We start from the raw sequence: 18,510 nt of genomic DNA, 5'->3' as shown, positions 1-18,510 counted from the left end.
CTCCCAGAATTCCTGAGTCAGCCATGCTGAGGGGAAAGGGAGAGGTTTCCAAGCTGAGCCATGCTGGCTCAGGAATTCTGGGAGTTGAAGTCCACGAGTCATAAAAGAGCCAAGGTTGCCTACCCCTGACTTAGATCATTTGTGGGTGCAAAGGGACTCGAGACTGATGAGGCATTTGACTCCCTCCCTCGGGATCAGCATGGTCATCTCCGACAGTCATAAGCTACTCTAGTTTCCCCCCTTGACTTGCTTGTCGGAAACCAGCTGGGAAGGTTGCAAATGGCAACGTCCTTGAATCCAGGAGGTTGCACTTTCATAAATACAGTTGGCTGCCAAGCACCCGAACGTTGAACGCGTGACTTTGGGGATGCTGCGATGGTCACAAGTGCAAAGACAGGTTGCAAGCCCCTTCTTTCCGGTGCTGCTTTAATTTCAAATGGTCACTAAATAAGCGATCCTTTGCAGCACTTTCATACATATTGCCTAAACTGTTGTAGTAATTGTCCTATTAAAAAGAGCATTGTTGTTAGATGTGTTTCTATATTGTGTGAGTTATTTTTTAATAATCAGCAAAAGAGAAAGAAAAAAAAAGGAAACACACCCAAATGCATGAAATAGGCTGAAGGACAGCTTTGAGGGAAGACAAGTAGTCAAAGATGCCCTAATACAGATTAGCATACAATAGAAGAGATGTGGCATCTACTAATTACTAGGTTCTGAAACAGATCAGGCTTGCCTGGAACCATTAGGTTGCTCTCCGCTACCCTGCTCTCTGTTCTAGGTACCATAAAGTTTGAGAAAGAATTTGTCCATTCCGGAACTTTCCCGCCATTCGTTACCATTCAGCTATTTGCACAAGGATAAAAGCTTAGCTTTGAAACTGCCTTAAGAACAAAGCTGCAGAAACTGACTGGACTTCCTTTTATTTCCATCCATCTGGGTTTTATCCCTTTCTTGCTTCGCTCCCTTCCACTACCCACACCCACACCCACACCCAGTCTCTTGTGCGTTCAAACACGAGGTGGAAGCCAACCATCTTTGTACGTCTGAATGTTGCTAAACAATCCTGACCCTACCTGTTCTTATTATAGAATCTTAAGATTTAGGATGATGAAAATTCCTCTTTTCAAAAGGCCATTTAGTCAGTTCGTTTCTGCATGCACACGCGAAGCATCGTTTACATTTAACATGATTTTGGCAATTTAATGAGAAAAAAAAGGGACAAGCATCATTTTTAAGTAAAGATCACCTTTTTAATCAAGGTATACTACGTCAAAACTACTTTAAAATGGTAATCTGTTGACTATTTTCTCTGAGGTAATCCTCCTAGAGTTTTGGTTTCTAAAAATCATCTTTACTGTGCTTTAAAGCTACAGAATGACCATAGGAAATATAGATTGAGGAGAAAAATGATCACAGCCTCCTTATTGATATTCTTTCCTTTATGAACTCATGTATCAAATGCCTTTTACAAACTGGCGCAGATGACAAGGTTAGCTTAAATCAGCTTTTGCTCAACTGGAACCCCAGAAACGACAAGATTAGGAATTGCAAAGAACAAGTGGTTGAGAAACTTTAACGAATAAGACAAAAACTAAGCAAACCAGAAAACCTTTAAGCGTAGTCATTCCAGTTCAACTTGATATGTTAAAAAGTGTTCAGTTCCACATAAAGTATGCGAAGGAATCGATTTCCCTTGCAAACTTCTGAGGGCTGACTCTTGCCACTTACACCAACCCAGGCGTGGGCAAACAGCCTGGAAAGTAACAGAACAAACAGAACAGACACCGGGAACATCTTGAATTCCACTGCAGAGTGGAATTACTTACACACATACTGCCCTAGGAATAACCCTGAATATAATAAAGTGGATAGGAAAATAATTCACTTTAAATCAGTGCAGTTATTTCTGCTAGATGCCAGGAAATATGTTCCCAATTGTGTTCAGTTTCTCTGCCTTTCAAATCCAACGTGGCAAAGCGCAAATGACTTCTCAGGGCCCCGAGGAGCCAGATGAAGGAGCAGCAAAGAGCAAGCAGCAGCCTACCTTGGGGGACAAGGTTCCAGGTTACAAGATCTCAGCAACTGTGGGGGGCGCCGACTGCTCACACATAGATTTTCCTCTGCAAATTCTCTGGTCTGTTTATTCAGGCAAGTCACTACAGCCTCTTGGACACCTGTACACACAAACCAAATTAAATCAAATTAATGTTTAAAATCCTGCAGGCTGCATTCCAAGTACAGAGTCAGCAAAGAGAACTGCAGACATGATACTAACAAGAGATCTTTTGGAGTAGCCAGCTTGGGGGCTTGGAGCCTCTAGGAAAGCAATCCGATACTCTCTATTGTCAACAGGGCAGCATCGCACACACGGCTGCTACCCACTGAGGAGCAGAGTGACTGAGGAGTGGAAACGTAGCGCCGCACGGCAGATACATGATGGGTCTTCTAGACAGTTGAAAAACATCTTCCTTATTTTTTACTGATTGGATGCAGTAGCTGGTTTATTTTATTTTATTTTATTTTATTTTATTTTATTTATTTTATTTTATTTTATTTTATTTTATTTTATTTTATTTTATTTATTGTTGTTGTTTTTTAGGAAGAAATAGAATGATGCAACCCTAAGGCCTGCAGCTAAAGGAAATGCACATTTAACCTTTATTGTTCTAAAGTGAAATCCAGCACTAAATTAAAACCACCCTATTAGATAGCGGCACATACTGTATATCACTATAATTGAGTGTTCTGGGTCTACAGAAGTGGAACAAAGGTTTAGAAGTCCCAAATAGCCGACAAAAAGGAAGCACAGGTTTATTGTGATTTAGTGATTCAATGGGATTGAAATGGCTTGAGGATCTTATTCCAACTAGAGCTATGAATATATTTGTAAAAAGGCACAACCAGAGTAATCCAGATAACCCTTACGGCTTTGTTTCAATTTGTCTCCAAAAATTACAGATAATTTTGAAAAGCTCTAGCTAAAAAAGCATTGTAGAGAGAGAGAGAGATCAGGGTTGCAGGCTACTCACGTGAACATGGAGCAGGCCTCATAATGAGATGAAATCCATGTTCAGTAAAATTTTATAGAGGTCACCTTCAAGATATTTCTCAGTTTGCTGCTTTAGGGTAAAGAGGGGTGCTGAATATACTGAGGGCAAAAGGATATAAATGACTTTCTCCCTTTTACCATTTTTTCATTCCATACCGTTGGTTTAGAAAAATCTTCATTACTGCGTCTGTGTGTGAGCTATGTGAGATTTTTTTTAAAGGAAATCTATTTTCTTTTTGCTCCCCAGAAGTCTTCAGAAACGTCATGCAGGCTCTGCTGCTTGGAGGGAAGGAATCCATAACGACAAGTGCATCCTGACACTATGATGCAAAATATATAACTTAAATTCTTGCATCGGACATAATTGTGCCATTTGCACGATGGCATCATGACACATGTGCCATCCATCAGCTATGGATCTATTCTCACAGAATGATGAGGTTTTTTTTAATTACATAGGATTAGTCCTTCCCTTTCCAGCAACATTTCTATATGAAAAAGCCATCCATCTCCTTTTCATTTAAGAAACCTTGCTTGCCGCCAAAGGATGCAGTCCTAGGCTGCGTTAACAGAGGTATAGAATCAAGATCATGCAAAGTGTTAGCACCACTTTATAATGTCTTGGTAAGACCATGCTTGGAATATTGCATCCCAGTTTTGATTGCCACGATATGAAAAACATGTTAAGGGTCTAGAAAAAGTGCAGAGAAGACTAACAAAGATGATTAGGGGACTGGAAACTAAAATATATGAGGAATTGTTGCAGGAATTGTGTATGTCTAGTTTAATGCAAAGAAGGACTAGCAGTGTTCCAATATCTAAGGGGCTGCCACAAAGAAGAAAGGGTCAACCTATTCTCCAAAGCACGTGAAGGCAGGACAAGAAGTAATGGATAGAAACTAATCAAGAAGAGAAGCAACCTAGAACTAGGGAGAAATTTCCTGACAGTGAGAACAATTAATCAGTGGAATGGCCTGCCTCCAGAAGTTGTGGCTGCTCCAACACTGGAGGTTTTTAAGAAGAGATTGGACAACCATTTGTCTGAAATGGTATAGGGTCTTCTGCTTGAGTGGGGGGTTGGACTAGATACAGGGGTAGGCAACCTTGGCTCTTTTATGACTTGTGGACTTCAACTCCCAGAATTCCTGACTCCAAGGTCTCTTCCAAATCTGTTGTTCTGTTATTCCGAAACTTTTATTAAAACAGAATGCATGGAAAGTAGAAAGGAATGTCCTACAGAAATCACAAGACGTCCTTTTCTTGTTATAACCCTTTAGGAAAAAACAAATTACATATGCTTCCAGCATTTGTGTCTCTGAAGACCACCTTAAAAATCCACTATCAATGAACAGTATAATTTCAGAACTGAAAAAAAAGATTAAAAAGAAAAGTTGAGCTGTAATTCTGTCTCCTACACCCTCTATGATCTTCCAGCACACTTTGAACATTTCTATACTTTGAGATAAAACAGTTTATTAGATGCCAGAGTACTACATCCTCTAAACATTTCTTGACAGGTTTCAAGTAAAACCTACAATCCCCAACGCTAGGGCTTATTAATGAAAGGAAGCTAAAATATGCAAATTCATTGCTGCCCACCACTATTTTCATTATTGTTCTTAATGCTGGAATAAACAGCCTGCCCAGGCCTCAGAAACTAGATGCTACATATTCCCTTTTCTCTGACACAATGTACAGGAATGACCTTTGCAGTCTGGACACCCTGTTCAAAGGTCATCTGACTGTAATTTCAAGATTTACTTGAATGGTGATGTTTAGCTTGGGTTAAATCTTTGGCATTGCCTCTACTGCTAGAGATAAAAAAAAAACAGCGTAGAAGCAGAAGAAGCTGCACAATAGTTCAATTCATTGAAGCATCTGAATCTTTTGAAGATGACAGAATGTTTATAAAACCAACAAACAGGCTTGAAACAACTATGCCGAATGAGAAAAAAATAACACGCTCATCTATACAAAATATACAACACAGTGACTTATTTTTTTAAGCCAAAGTTTAAAACAAACATGCCTTTTTGTTGTGACAGTCAAAGCATTATTCCTCAAAATAACATGGCATTTTAGCAAATAAGAGAAAATTCTCAGAGCTGTTAAACCCGACTTATTTTGCTTGATAACATGCTCGCCTGATTTTGCAGTATCCCTACAAAGGCATAGCATGCTATAAGCATTTGCTCATGATTTAAATTCTTGGTTCAAAAATACATAGACATGACATGGGTATAAAATTCAGGCAAATGAGCATTTTCGGATACAACGCACACAAAAATTCACATTGTGTAGAAAAACATACAATACAAATGGGATTTCATTGGAGTTTTATCACTGACAGATGTCAAAACAGGACAGAACATGCTTATGAATTAATAAACTGAAAGTTGCCATGAACCCAGCTTTTTATTTCGAACCAAAACCACCCCAGTGATGCCCTCGACGTGATGTCCCGTTGCCTGGAGGCGGTCCGGGTCTGGATGGGGAGGAACAGGCTTCAACTCAACCCTGACAAGACTGAGTGGCTGTTCGTGCCGGCATCCTGGGAAATTCCGATTATTCCATCATTGGCCATGGGGGGTGAGCTATTACCCCCCGTAGATAGGGCCCGCAACTTGGGGGTCCTTCTAGACTCACAGCTCTCTTTGGAAGAGCATATTGGAGCTGTGACTAGGGGGGCCTTTGCCCAGGTTCGGCTGGTGCGCCAGTTGCGGCCCTATCTAGACCGGGATGCCTTGCGCACAGTCACTCATGCGCTCGTGACCTCTCGTCTAGACTACTGTAATGCTCTCTACATGGGGCTGCCCTTGAGATCCACCCGGAGACTCCAGCTGGTGCAGAATGCAGCCGTGCGAGTCGTCTTGGGAGTTTCCCGATACTCCCATGTTACACCTTTGCTCCGCGAGCTGCATTGGCTACCGGTTGCTCTCCGGGTGAGGTTCAAGGTGTTAGTTATGACTTACAAAGCCCTTCATGGCATGGGTCCGGATTACCTATGGCAACACCTGCGACCGGCGTCAACTTCCCTCCGTCCAGTGCGCTCCCACAGAGAGGGCCTCCTCAGGGTGCCGCCGATCAAAGAATGCCGATTGGTGACCCCCAGGGGGAGAGCGTTCTCTGTGGGCGCGCCAGACCTCTGGAACCGCTTACCGGTTGAGCTCCGGACGGCCCCCGACCTTCGCTCCTTCCGGCGCGATCTTAAAACATTCTTTTTCGAACAAGCTGGCCTGGTCTGACGGGATGGGGTTGGGTTTTTAAAATTAGTTTTTAACTTAATATGTATTGATTTTATGGGCATGATGTTTAATGGTTTTTTAATTTTTGTATTTGATCTTTATTGTGTATTGCCCTGTTCACCGCCCTGAGTCCTTCGGGAGAAGGGCGGTATAGAAATCAAATTATTAAATTAAATTAAATTAAATGAACAGAAAAAGGTCTAATTCATAAACTGTAGTTTACAAGCTCCTATTGGTGAGGGTTTATGTGTGTACACCCACCAACATGAAAAAAGGCTTCCTCGTGTAAATAACACAAACAACAGTAAACCAAAGCTCACTAAAATACAGGTTTAGGCTTACACTTCAAATAGTCAAGTATGAACACAGCAACCACATGTTTGCAAGTGTGTAATGTATGGAAACACTAGTCAGAGCATTGGAATTGTTTCCTGTTCTTTGTCATATTTGCATTTTTGGCAAATGGACACTGCATAATATTCACATGCTTCTCATTATTACAGAAAAGGACTATATATAGCATTTCATAGCAAGGAAGAATGCTTGGTGGAATGCTCTTTTCCTTGAACTAAAAAATACTATTTAACTTTATGAGTTAAAGAATGCAAATTCATACAATTTAATGTAGCAATTACTTATGTTGTATTAGTATAAACATAATACAATTAAAACATAAATATGTAACATATAATAATGAAACCAAATATTCTTTCCTAATCAAGTTATTTAATTAGGTCCAGCTTTAATTATAGGACAAGGGTAGCTCTTTTACTTGAATTAAACAATATTATTTAACTTTATGATTTGCTCCAAACTTTGGTTTGTTCTTTTTCCTTTTTTATTTTTCCTCCTTTTGTATTGTATCTTATAGACTATAAGTTTGCAAATAAAGACTGTTCTGCTTTCGCTGGTTATACAGTATGTAGGCTTCTATGGAAAACTTTCTGCCTGAAGAGTAGGATGAAAAAATGTTTTTAAGTCAATGCAATAATAAATAATGAGAAAAAGCTGCTCAGAACTGGGAGTAAAAAAATATATCAAACATTACAATTTGAGTATTTGAGTCAAGTTTTAAAAAACATCAATAAGTTTAACATAGAAGCTGAGTCTAGTTTCCCTTGAAAAATCTCTCTAGGAAATTAAAATGCTACATGGTGCAAGAGGAGGACATGATATAAATCTAAGTAGTTTTTAATTCACTTTCAATATACCATCAAATGAGATTTGCAATGTTTATATCTATTAGCAGAGCATAATTGTTACATGATACTTGATGACAGTGGTGGAAGACGAAGCCACTGAATATAGACTAAATTACTAATTAGTTCCTTCTGGCTGCTATTCCTTTGAGGGCAAAAGCCCACTTCTCTGTCTATTATATTTCATCTATGGAGAGTAGAAAAAAATACAATTAACTTATCTGTCATGTAAGATTAACTTAAATGTATTTATTTCATTTTAATTGTGTGAACAGAAAGTGTTTCTTCAAACATGCTGGAAGGCAGCTGTTTTGCCAACAACTGTTAAGATACTGAGTTGAACACATGGACTGCGGTAAACAAACATGATAAATAGGATAATAAATACAAACATAGCCCCAAAGTCCAGTGACAGTACTTTATTTTTACTCAGCACCATCAGAGTATCTCTGTTATAATTAGGTCTTAGATTAAGTGTTCAGTATTTGCATAATCAGTATTGACAACTGATTATGAAGATGGCAACTAGGGATTTCACAATATTATATGATACTAGCAATAGCAATGCATGACAAATAGTGTCCTCTCTAACTTCTCTCAGTACAATTAAATGATGAGATGGTTGACACCACTGGCAATCAAACAAGTTATTCTTTTATCATTATAAGACTTTCTGCTTTTAAAATGTGTTATGGTGCTGTAGAGATTTCATCTCTAAGTTTCCTAATCAGTCTAACCCAGACATGTCAAACACAAGGCTTGGGGGCCGGATCCGGCCCGCGAAGTGGTTTCATGCGGCCCGCGAAGCCATCCTGGAAACAGTGAGGGAACGGCCCCCACTGCCTTGGCCCTGCCCCAGAGACCCTCCTTCTACCAGAGACCCTCAGATCTGTCCCACTCCTCCCCCATAGGCACCCTTGATGCGAACGATGTAGAGCTAGCCACGCCCACCTAGTAGGCCATACGTACTTTAGCCACGCCCACCCAGTAGGCCACACCCACCCAGGCCACACCCACCTGGCCCCCTGAGGGAAACCACAATGCTGATGTGGCCCTCAATGAAATTGAGTTTGACACCCCTGGTCTAACCCATCACGCTCTCACACCACAATCTCTGTCTTTCTTTTCTTTTCATTTATTTATGAATGCTTCATTTAGCAGGAGGACACATGCATGAGTAAGGGATTCATGACAGTAAAACTTCAAACTGAGCTGCTTGCAAAAATGGCTGTTCCTAATCATATTTTACCACTCTAATGGCAGAAAGTGAAGAAGAACTAAAGAGCCTCTTGTTGCGGGTGAAGAAGGAGAGTGCAAAACCTGGGTTGAAACTTAACATTAAGAAAACCAAGATCATGACATCCGGCCCTCTCAATTCCTGGCAAATAGATGGGGAAGAAATGGAGGTAGTGACAGATTTTATTTTCCTGGGCTCCAAGATCACTGCAGATGGGGACTGTAGCCAAGAAATTAAAATACGCTTGCTCCTGGGGAGGAAAGCCATGGCAAATCTAGACAGCACACTAAAAAGCAGAGACATCACCCTGTCAACAAAAGTGCATATAGTCAAGGCTATGGTCTTCCCAGTTGCAATGTATGGCAGTGAAAGCTGGACCATAAAAAAGGCTGAGCGCCAAAGAATTGAGGCTTTTGAACTCTGGTGCTGGAGAAGACTCCTGCGAGTCCCTTGGACTGCAAGGCAATCAAACCGGTCAGTCCTAGAGGAGATCAACCCTGACTGCTCTTTAGAAGGACAGATCCTGAAGCTAAAACTCAAATACTTTGGCCACCTAATGAGAAGGAAGGACTCACTGGAGAAGAGCCTAATGCTGGGAAAGATTGAGGGCAAGTGAAGAAGAGGACGACAGAGAATGAAGTGGCTGGATGGAGTCACTGAGTAGGCGTGAGCTTAAATGGACTCCAGAAGATGGTAGAGGACAGGAAGGCCTGGAGGAACATTGTCCATGGGGTCGCTATGGGTTGGGCATGACTTCACAGCTAACAACAACAACAACAACAACAATCATATTTTCACAAGAGAATCAAGTAAGGCATGATGTTGCTCAAAGCTATGCTGCATGCTAGCTAAATGCACTTACAGATAGTTCTCTACTTACAACAGTTCATTTAGTATCTGTTCAAAGTTACAGCGGCACTGAAAATAGTGACCTATGACCATTTTTCACACTTATGACCATTGCAGAACCCCCGTGGTCATGTGATTTACATTCGGATGCTTGACAATGGACTCACATTTATGACGGTTGCAGTGTCCCCGGGGTCTTGCGATCCCCTTTTGTGACTTTCTGATAAGTGAAGTCAATGGGGAAGCCAGATTCACTTAACAAATGTGTGACTAATTTGTGTGACCACAGTGATTCACTTAATGAATGTGGCAAGAAAAAGTTGTACAAATGGGGCAAAACTCCCTTAACAAATTTCTCACTTAGCAACATAAATTCTGGGCTCAATTGTGGTCATAAGTTGAGGACTATCTGTACTTGGAAGCTGCAAGAACATCGGGAGGTTTTCTGAATTTACTTCTTTTAGGAAAAGGCAGGGAGATAACTGGCCAGTAATTCAATAAAATAAATTGTTTACCATACCTTATTTCAATATTCCTTTTGATTTGGACTTGACATTGAGTTTAAGGGTCATAAGGCAGTGACTGACTTACAATTATTTGTTTAGTAACTGTTCAAAATTAGAACGGAACTGAAAAAAGTGACTTTTGACCGGTTTTCACAGTTAAGGTCATCGCAGCATCCCCTATAGTCATGTGAACCAAATCCGGAGGCTTGGCAACTGGCATGTATTTGTGACAGTTGCAGGATCCCAGTGTCACATGGGCAACCTTCCCAGCCAACGTCCGACAAGCAAAGGCAATGGGAGAAGCTGGATTTGCTTACGGAACGCACGGTTCATTTAACAACTAGTGATTCACTTAACTGTGGGGAAAAAACAGTTGTAAAATGAAATGCGACTCACTTAACAAATGCCTTATTTAGCCACCTAAATTCTGATATCAATTGTGGTCGTAAGTTGGGGGCTACCTGTAAAAAGGAAGCTGCCCTGGATGTACAGAACTGTCACCTGTTCTGTGGTTCTGTAAGACTGTAAGTCCAGTTACTATTGTGATATACTGAAGATTAAAGCTTTTATGCCACTTTAAGAAGCTGTCTCCTTGACTGTATCTCAGAACAAAGTAGGAAAGCAAAGCCGCATCTTACAGTGGGTGGGAAGTGGGATGGACTGTCTGAAAAAGTTCCCTCTCTAAGATTTTTCCTATTATTCAGAATGTATTTGTACCTTTTGAAATTCTACAACTTTTTATGTAGACGTAATTTTTGTATGGTAAATCTCAGCTTCCAACAAGGAAAAGGAGATAAGCATTTTAGGGAAATTAAGGAAGTTAAGGATTAGAATCGTTAGGTGGGTAGCTCTCCATAAACAATTATACCAAACTAATGGAATTTGGATTGGACACAATGTATATCAAACAGTTCTCATAACAGGCGTTAATGGTGATACTCCTTGACTTTTCCTTTAAGTGCCAAATTTATTAGCTCCAGGCAGTGGTTTCGTTAGCTATTTCTGTCATATGTTTTCTCTCTCCCCTTTAAATCCAAGCTAATGTCATTTGGTGGGATAAGCTATCAAAACCAGCTGAGTCGCCAACAGATTCAGGAAAAAGAAATACATACGCAAGATGTATTGAGATCCATATGTCTCTGCTTACAAGGCAGACGTCAGGCAATGTAAAGTAAATGACACCCGATGCTTCCTGTCTTAGCCTTTCTCTCTAAAAACATGATTCTCTGCCCCAAATGTAAGTGGTCAGCAGGAAATGTAAACAAGCAGGCTACTACATTAGTCATATGAAAGACCCCAGCTGTGAATTTTGATACCTTCTCAATTCAAAATGGTTTTACATCTGGACCTCATTTCCAATGGTTCTTCTACACTACAGAGTCACCTTTTCTGTTTTAACCAGAAGACTGAAGGCCGATTCTCGCATTATGACTATTTTGGTGAAGCTGATGGAAATCTCTGTGCTGCAGAAACTTGGCACGGTTGGCTGTAATCTGTGGAAAGTGCATTGGCCATGGAGAACCCCAAGGAATTTCCATCCTTTTGCCAGTTGTCTCAAGAACCTGTGGTGCTGGCTCAGGAACTCTGGGAATTGAAGTCCATGAGTCATAAAAGAGCCAAAGTTGCCTACCCCTGCCTTAAATGGAACATCACCATGAAGAAGTATCCTTGGTTTTCTACCTGACAATCAAAACCTGAACATTTCCTGCAGGCCGTATCATAGTTTTTTCTGTGATCTAAGAGAGATACAGAGTGAAACTCTATGAGCAAAACCCAAGTTAACAGCAAGCAACTAAGGAATGAAGGAGAAATAGAAGCATTATCAGTACTTTAAATACAGGTAGTCCTCGACCTACGAACATTTGTTGAGTGACTGAAATTACAGTGGCACCAAAGAAAGTTACTTATCACTGTTTTTCACACTTACGACTGTTGGAGCATCCATATAGTCATGTGATTAAAATTCTGGCACTAGGCAACATATTTATGACAGTTGCGGTGTCCTGGAGTCATGTGATTGCCTTTTGCGACCTTCTGACAGGACAAGTCAATGGGGAAGCCAGATTCACTTAACAACCATGTTACTAACTTAACAACTGCAGTGATTCACTTAACAACTGGGGCAAGAAAGGTCATAAAATGGGGCAAAATGAATTTAACAACTGTCTCGGTTAGCAACAGAAAATCTTTTTTTAAATACCACTACCACTAACCTAAGATTTTATCTTTGACTGAATCTTCACATTTCAGTGAGTAGAAAATGTCTAGATTAGATTTAGGGCATTAGTACGAGGTTAATTTATAACACATCCTATATGCTAGATGTTAACTGAGGTTGGACTAGAAGACCTCCAAGGTCCCTTCCAACTCTGCTGGGCTGTCATTCTATTATTCTGTCAAATATTTTGAAATCTCAAGCCTCTGACTTTGAGATGGATCCTGGCGACATTAGCTGGATCAGGCAGAGATGACTGATTTCAATGAAGCCTAAATGGATTCAAGTACATTGCTTCCACAATCCAGTATGTGGGAAACAAGGAAATGAGAGAAACTGCAAATTGAACTCACCTCCACCACAAGCCTCAGAACATTCAGTGAAGCCTTCATATTCCCAGTCGTAAAGTTCATCAAAATCTTGTGAGCCTCTAAAGATCAGGTCAGCCTCTTCAGCAGTTTCTCCGTTGCATGGACCACCGTAACAAGCTCGTTCAGACGCTGGTTTGGGCCCTTCACACTCATCAATGGGCAAATCTGCCACAGACTGAGAGAAGGACAGCAGTACCTGGCACTTCACCAACCGCACCTGGACGCCCGCCCCACAGGTCACACTGCAGGCAGACCAGTCCTCAGGAATGAACCTGTGGTAGTGAAGCCATTATGAGAGGAGAAAGACAGAACATAAGAGCAATCGATGGGCAGGACAGACACACTTCAAATCATTCACTGCCCCCTCTCCTCAAGTGATGCAACTACAGAAGCGCCTGTCCATGGATTCAGGATAAGCATATCCATGGCTCATACTAACCATAGAACACAATCTTCATTCTAAAGACTGCTCCAGAAGATCTGCTCCTGAAGAAGTTTCAGGGCCACCTATCTTTTTACATTTAAGCATAGAAAGGTGCCTTAAGGATAGCTGCCCACACCAAAGGAGTCCAACTGGGATTCATTAATACTTACCGTTTTCTATAGCTAAATGATCTTGGATGGAGATAAGGCTCACATTTTAAAATGCTTGTGTGGTAAACAGTTTTGGAATGTTTATCTCAATTAGCTTACCACATTTACCTCATCTCAAGGTTGACTCAGCCTTCCATCCTTCCGAGGTAGGTAAAATGAGGACCCAGATTGTTGGGGGCAATTAAGCTGACTTTGTAATAATGCCGCTTGGGGGTGTGTGTGAAAGCCCTAATAAGCAGGCATATACATAGAATGAAGGCTACTGCTAAGCTTGTAAGCCGCCCTGAGTCTTCGGAGAAGGGCGGGATATAAATGGAATTAAAATAAAAATAAAATAAAAAAAATCTTCCTATAAATGTCACCAAGACTGCATACAACATAAGTAACAAAACACATAGCAACGATCCAATAAATTTAAAAAATTAAAATATTAAACAAGTGTAAAACAGTATCGAAAGTCTACTGCTAACATGGTTTTAAAGGTTTAGTTCTTAACTTTGAGAACACTGCCCCAAATTTCTGGCTAAAAAGCTAAAGATCTTTCCGTTTATGGTTTCATTCTACTTTAAATGAATATCTTTATCTTTTAATAAATGATGATACTATAAAAGTGTGTTTGATACTTCAGTAATTCCAGCTCCCATTCTATGTATTTACTAACATATTGATAACATGTATGGACCACTTGGTCTCATTTTCCAGCAGAGAAAAATGGGAGAGATGGTCTTAAAGAAAGGGTATTTTCATAATTCTGTGCTCCCATGATTGCTCTTGGAGATGTTACACCATACATGGTTATTCTAACAATTCCATTGTTGGCAGACAGACTTTATGGTTAAAAAAATGTAAGTTTTCACAGAAAACTATTTAAAAATATTTCTATCACTGCTCACAGTAAGAGCAAAACACATAGATGTTTATCCAGTAGGTGTGAACAACTGCATAAATTATACTCGTTATTAATGAAGTCACAGTGTACTATATTAATGTATAACAGAAATACAGGAAATAACATCAGGACGTTTCTGTTTCCTGAACAGTTATTTTACATGTTGAATTATGAACCTAGAAAGGTAGGTTTATACTATGTAATGTTTGTTTCAAAAGCATAAAGAGACTTTACTGTATGTGGCAGGGAGCAATAAAATATAGCATGTTTGGATTAGAAAGTCAATGTTTGCTAATAATAATGTTTAAGCCTAGTGATAGTGCTGCTTTGCTAAATTTCAGAAAGAAGGAGAGCTTCCCATGTTATATATACAATTCTCTAAGTTGGTCATAAGCAAGTGTTACCTTTCAGCTATTGAACACTACTTTCACTGCTTCATAAAAATATTTTATGGCCAAAATCAGAGCTCTGCATAAACGGAAGTTAACAGTCACAAATATTGATTATACTGATTATGAAGTTAGATAAAAACATTTTTAGCTTTAGAAAACTGGAATCGTCGTTAATTCCCAGAGTGCCACAATTTAATGTAGTAAGGAACTTAATACAATGGTACCTCAGTACTCAGCTGCTTCAAAACTTGTCAGATTTGGTACTCAAGGTATTTTGATGGAACATGTTGTCCTGGTTTGTTTGGTACTCGAAGTGCTGCAATAGGAAAAGGGGGATGACCGGGGAGAATGGACAAAAAGTCTGCCAGGCCAGGCAGGTCACTGACATAGGAAAAGGGACAGACAGGAAGTCCTTACCGGCCGAAACAAATGGTCATGTGGTAAGCCAGATGGCTTGTTTGGCACTCATCGTTTTTAATACTCGTTGCACCTCCCAGAACCAATTAATATTGAGTACTAAGGTACCACTGTATTCAATCATCATGTAGAACAAAACTGAACTCTCTACATCTATTTCATGTTAAAAGCAAATGGCAATCCCTAAAATTTATTCATGTATTTATTAGTTTTCAATTTTGTTCCATGCTGATTTCAAAAAGTTTATATTAAATGTTGGAACCTAAAAGTATTAGGGTCAAAAAAGTATATGCTTTCAGTGTTATGTAGCTGAAAGACTTGTATTTCACAACTGTAATTTCATCATATTTATAAAACTCTTCTGTTGTTTTTTTTTTGGCTTCTCTCTGTACAATGTTTTGGCTTTAGTTTCCATAAAAATGCTTCAGAATATGTGAGAATGCAAATGTACCACCTCTCTGACACTCCTTGAAGTAATTGTAATATTAATAATAAGTAATATTAATAATATTAATAATAAATTGTGGCTTTTTCCAGAATTGATTGATTGTCAATGCTTGAAAAGGTGGCAGAATGGTGCTATATTCACGAACATACACAATGCACTTTGAAATACCCTTTGAGAATTAAATCCAGAGGGCTGCACAGCCATTTTCTATTGTAGTACATGAACATTCAAGCCCAACAATTAAGCATATAATGTTTTTGGAGAAATTAAATGAAAAGCAAACTGCTCCGTTTTCTTCTATGGATTGAAGGTCACTTTAGACCACATTTTAATGTGGTTTTAAAGAATATAAAATTTTGGAGTTATGGCAAGACTGCATAATCTAAGGCATGGGTGTCAAACTCGCCATGTCACGTGACATGTCGTGACGTATCATGACTTTTTTTTGTGTTGCTGGAGCTGGGGTGGGCGCGGCCTCCATATGATGCACCCAAAGGGTGGCAGTTTGACACCCCTGATCTAAGGCCTCTTTTCTTTGAAATATTAAGTTTTGTTCAATTATTTCAGAAAGAAATGACTTTTTTTAAACTTAAAAAAATCAATGTGATTCAAATTCAAATTCCATGTTGGAACATGTGGCTCCTCATAGAAAAATCACCTCATGAATAAATGAATATTATAATAGCCTCTGCTTTTTAAATAGATACTGTGAGAATAACTATCTTAGCTTGTAGGGAAAATAGCATTAACTTTTAAATTCTCTACAACAGACTGTAGAAGATGTTTAAAATTATGAGAAAATGATGACAAGGAGAATGGAGAAGTTAAAAGAAACATTATATATAATTTGATGAAAATTTTTCCCTTAATTGTTTCAATGGACAAGAGATAACAACCATTACGATCCTCAATCTTCACTTGGAAGACGCAGTCATGAATATCTACAGTTAATAGTCTTAAAGAGCAATTTATAAACAGATGAGTCCATGCCTAAATGTATCAAATAATACCTATTTATATAATTTAATGCTACCTCTAAAGTAAGAATGCTCAGGATTTTGGATGAGCAAGCTACAGACTCCTTTGTTGTTGTTGTTTTTAAAAAAAACAACTTAATGCAAAAGCAAAATGACATTTAAACAAGCATTTGTGATCGTTACATTGATTGGAAATACTCTTTTTGCTGTTCCTAAATTATACTAAATGCTTTCCATGCAGTAACTAAAGGTCAGAAGAACCTGATTAAAAAAAAATACATTATGCTATGAGACTTCTGATTTTTTTTTGTCACCATAGAGTGTTTTCACAACCCTAACACAACTCTCTTCCTATAATGTCCACATAACAGCTAAGTATCTCGCACCCAGATGTAATATTTTGAATCTCCTTACCCTTATCAACATTGTAAGAAAGCAGACAAAATCTATAATCTATTATTTCCCCCAAACACTGCACAAATAGATTATTTCCTTGAGTTACAAGTTACAGGAGAATATATACAATCCAGAGTCCAGATGCATGGACTTCAAATCAATCATCTGGCCGAGGAATTCTGGGAGTTGAGGTTCACACATCTAAAAGTTGCTACGGTTGAGAACCCCTGGTCTATGGAAATGACAACTGGATTTCAAAGAAAAAGAAATGGAAGGGTATTTATGATTTTTAACACCGATGTTGTGGAAGATTCTTGAGAACCCCATAGGCAGCCAAGAAATAAAACATACAAACCACGGAACAGACCAACCCACAGTTCTCACTGGAGGAACAAATGAGCAAGCTCAAATGATGCCACAGGAATATCAGGATAAAAATATCTCACCCTAGGTCAAATCTACCTACTAATCATTTGATGATACATAATCCACCAAGAAAAAATATTTTCTCAAGCTAAGCTGCAGGGTATTATTTTGAGCAGGATCAGAATGCCTAACTTCATCATAGGTCAGAGTAACTTCTGTTCATTGTTCTCAAAATACCTCAACGTGTGGATTAACCACATGAGCGAGCCTACAGGTCATCATCTTAACCTCCTCAGACAAGTCTAACTTCACTATAGGAAACACTGACTTCTGTTCACTTCCCAGAATACACAAGGGATATATAAATGACCAGTTTGCCCACATTCAACATTGGCCATAAGGCTGTGCCCATTGCTCTTGAGATGAAGAGCAGCAGGCTAGCTTAAGGAGATCAAGGAGGCAGGAATTTTACTACTAACACACAAAAATGGATGAGGAAGTCCTGACGATGATCAGTAAGGACGGTATTTTCACTCTGCCTAATAAGATATCTGGCACTACTGAGATGAAAGTACTTCATATCCAGACAACTATTTAATTTATTTTGATTTTTTTAATCCTACCTTTATTAATTTTATAAATAACTCAAGGCAGTCAATATGCTTAATACTCCCTCCTATTTTCTCCACAATAGCAGCCCTGTGAGGTAAAATGAATTGGGCTGAGAGTGTGTGACGGGCCCAAAATCATCCTGCTTTCATGCCTGAGGTGGCACTAGAATTTAGTTGCTTACTATCTTCCTGGATTCTTTTGGTAGAGAATGTCAAGGAAGCTTGTTAAAAAAAATATCTGACTGTAACCAAGCTTGATGTAACATTTAATGATGTTTTCTGCTGATTCTAGGTCTTTTTGCAACCATGTTATTCCCTTGTGAATTTGATTCAAAGAGATGCCTGGTAGAATTTTATTGCCTTGTTGAATCAGTCCCATCACTTGGCTAATGCCATCTGGTATGCAGATACTACTGTTTGCTTCCTTCACTTTTTAAAATTTTATTTTTGCAGCTCTCACTGCATTAATGATGACAAAATATTAAAAGTTAAATATGTTAGCCTACAAAACCATTTTTGAAAAAATTGAAAATGAAACCTTTAAAACTTTTCCTCCAGAACATTCTAACCAAACAAAAAACTGACAAAAACCATTCCAGTTTAAATGGCTGTAGTTCAAACGGCAGAAAAGCTGTTAAATTTGCCCAGTTGCTTGCACCCGTCCAATTCGATCAAGAAGTTTGGGTATGTAACAAGGAATGTCATGATTCTCCCTTCAGAGATTAGGATGATCCTGACCCTGTTGG

General features: G+C 39.2%; 1 protein-coding gene across 1 annotated transcript in view; it reads right to left on the bottom strand.

Annotated features, from left to right (window-relative positions):
• ADAMTSL1 (ADAMTS like 1) overlaps positions 1-18,510 on the bottom strand; it is a gene marked incomplete at its 5' end in the record, with an annotated part of 247,590 nt that overhangs the window by 63,162 nt on the left and 165,918 nt on the right. Inside the window, 2 exons of the mRNA XM_081319841.1 lie at positions 2,048-2,177; positions 12,657-12,946. Of these exons, the coding sequence (XP_081175967.1) occupies positions 2,048-2,177; positions 12,657-12,946 (420 nt within the window). The remainder of the gene's footprint in view (positions 1-2,047; positions 2,178-12,656; positions 12,947-18,510) is intronic.

The sequence above is a fragment of the Vipera berus genome, assembly GCF_964194415.1.
Source record: "Vipera berus genome assembly, chromosome: 2".
Taxonomy (NCBI): domain Eukaryota; kingdom Metazoa; phylum Chordata; class Lepidosauria; order Squamata; family Viperidae; genus Vipera; species Vipera berus.
This window is presented reverse-complemented; position numbering and strand designations above follow the sequence as displayed.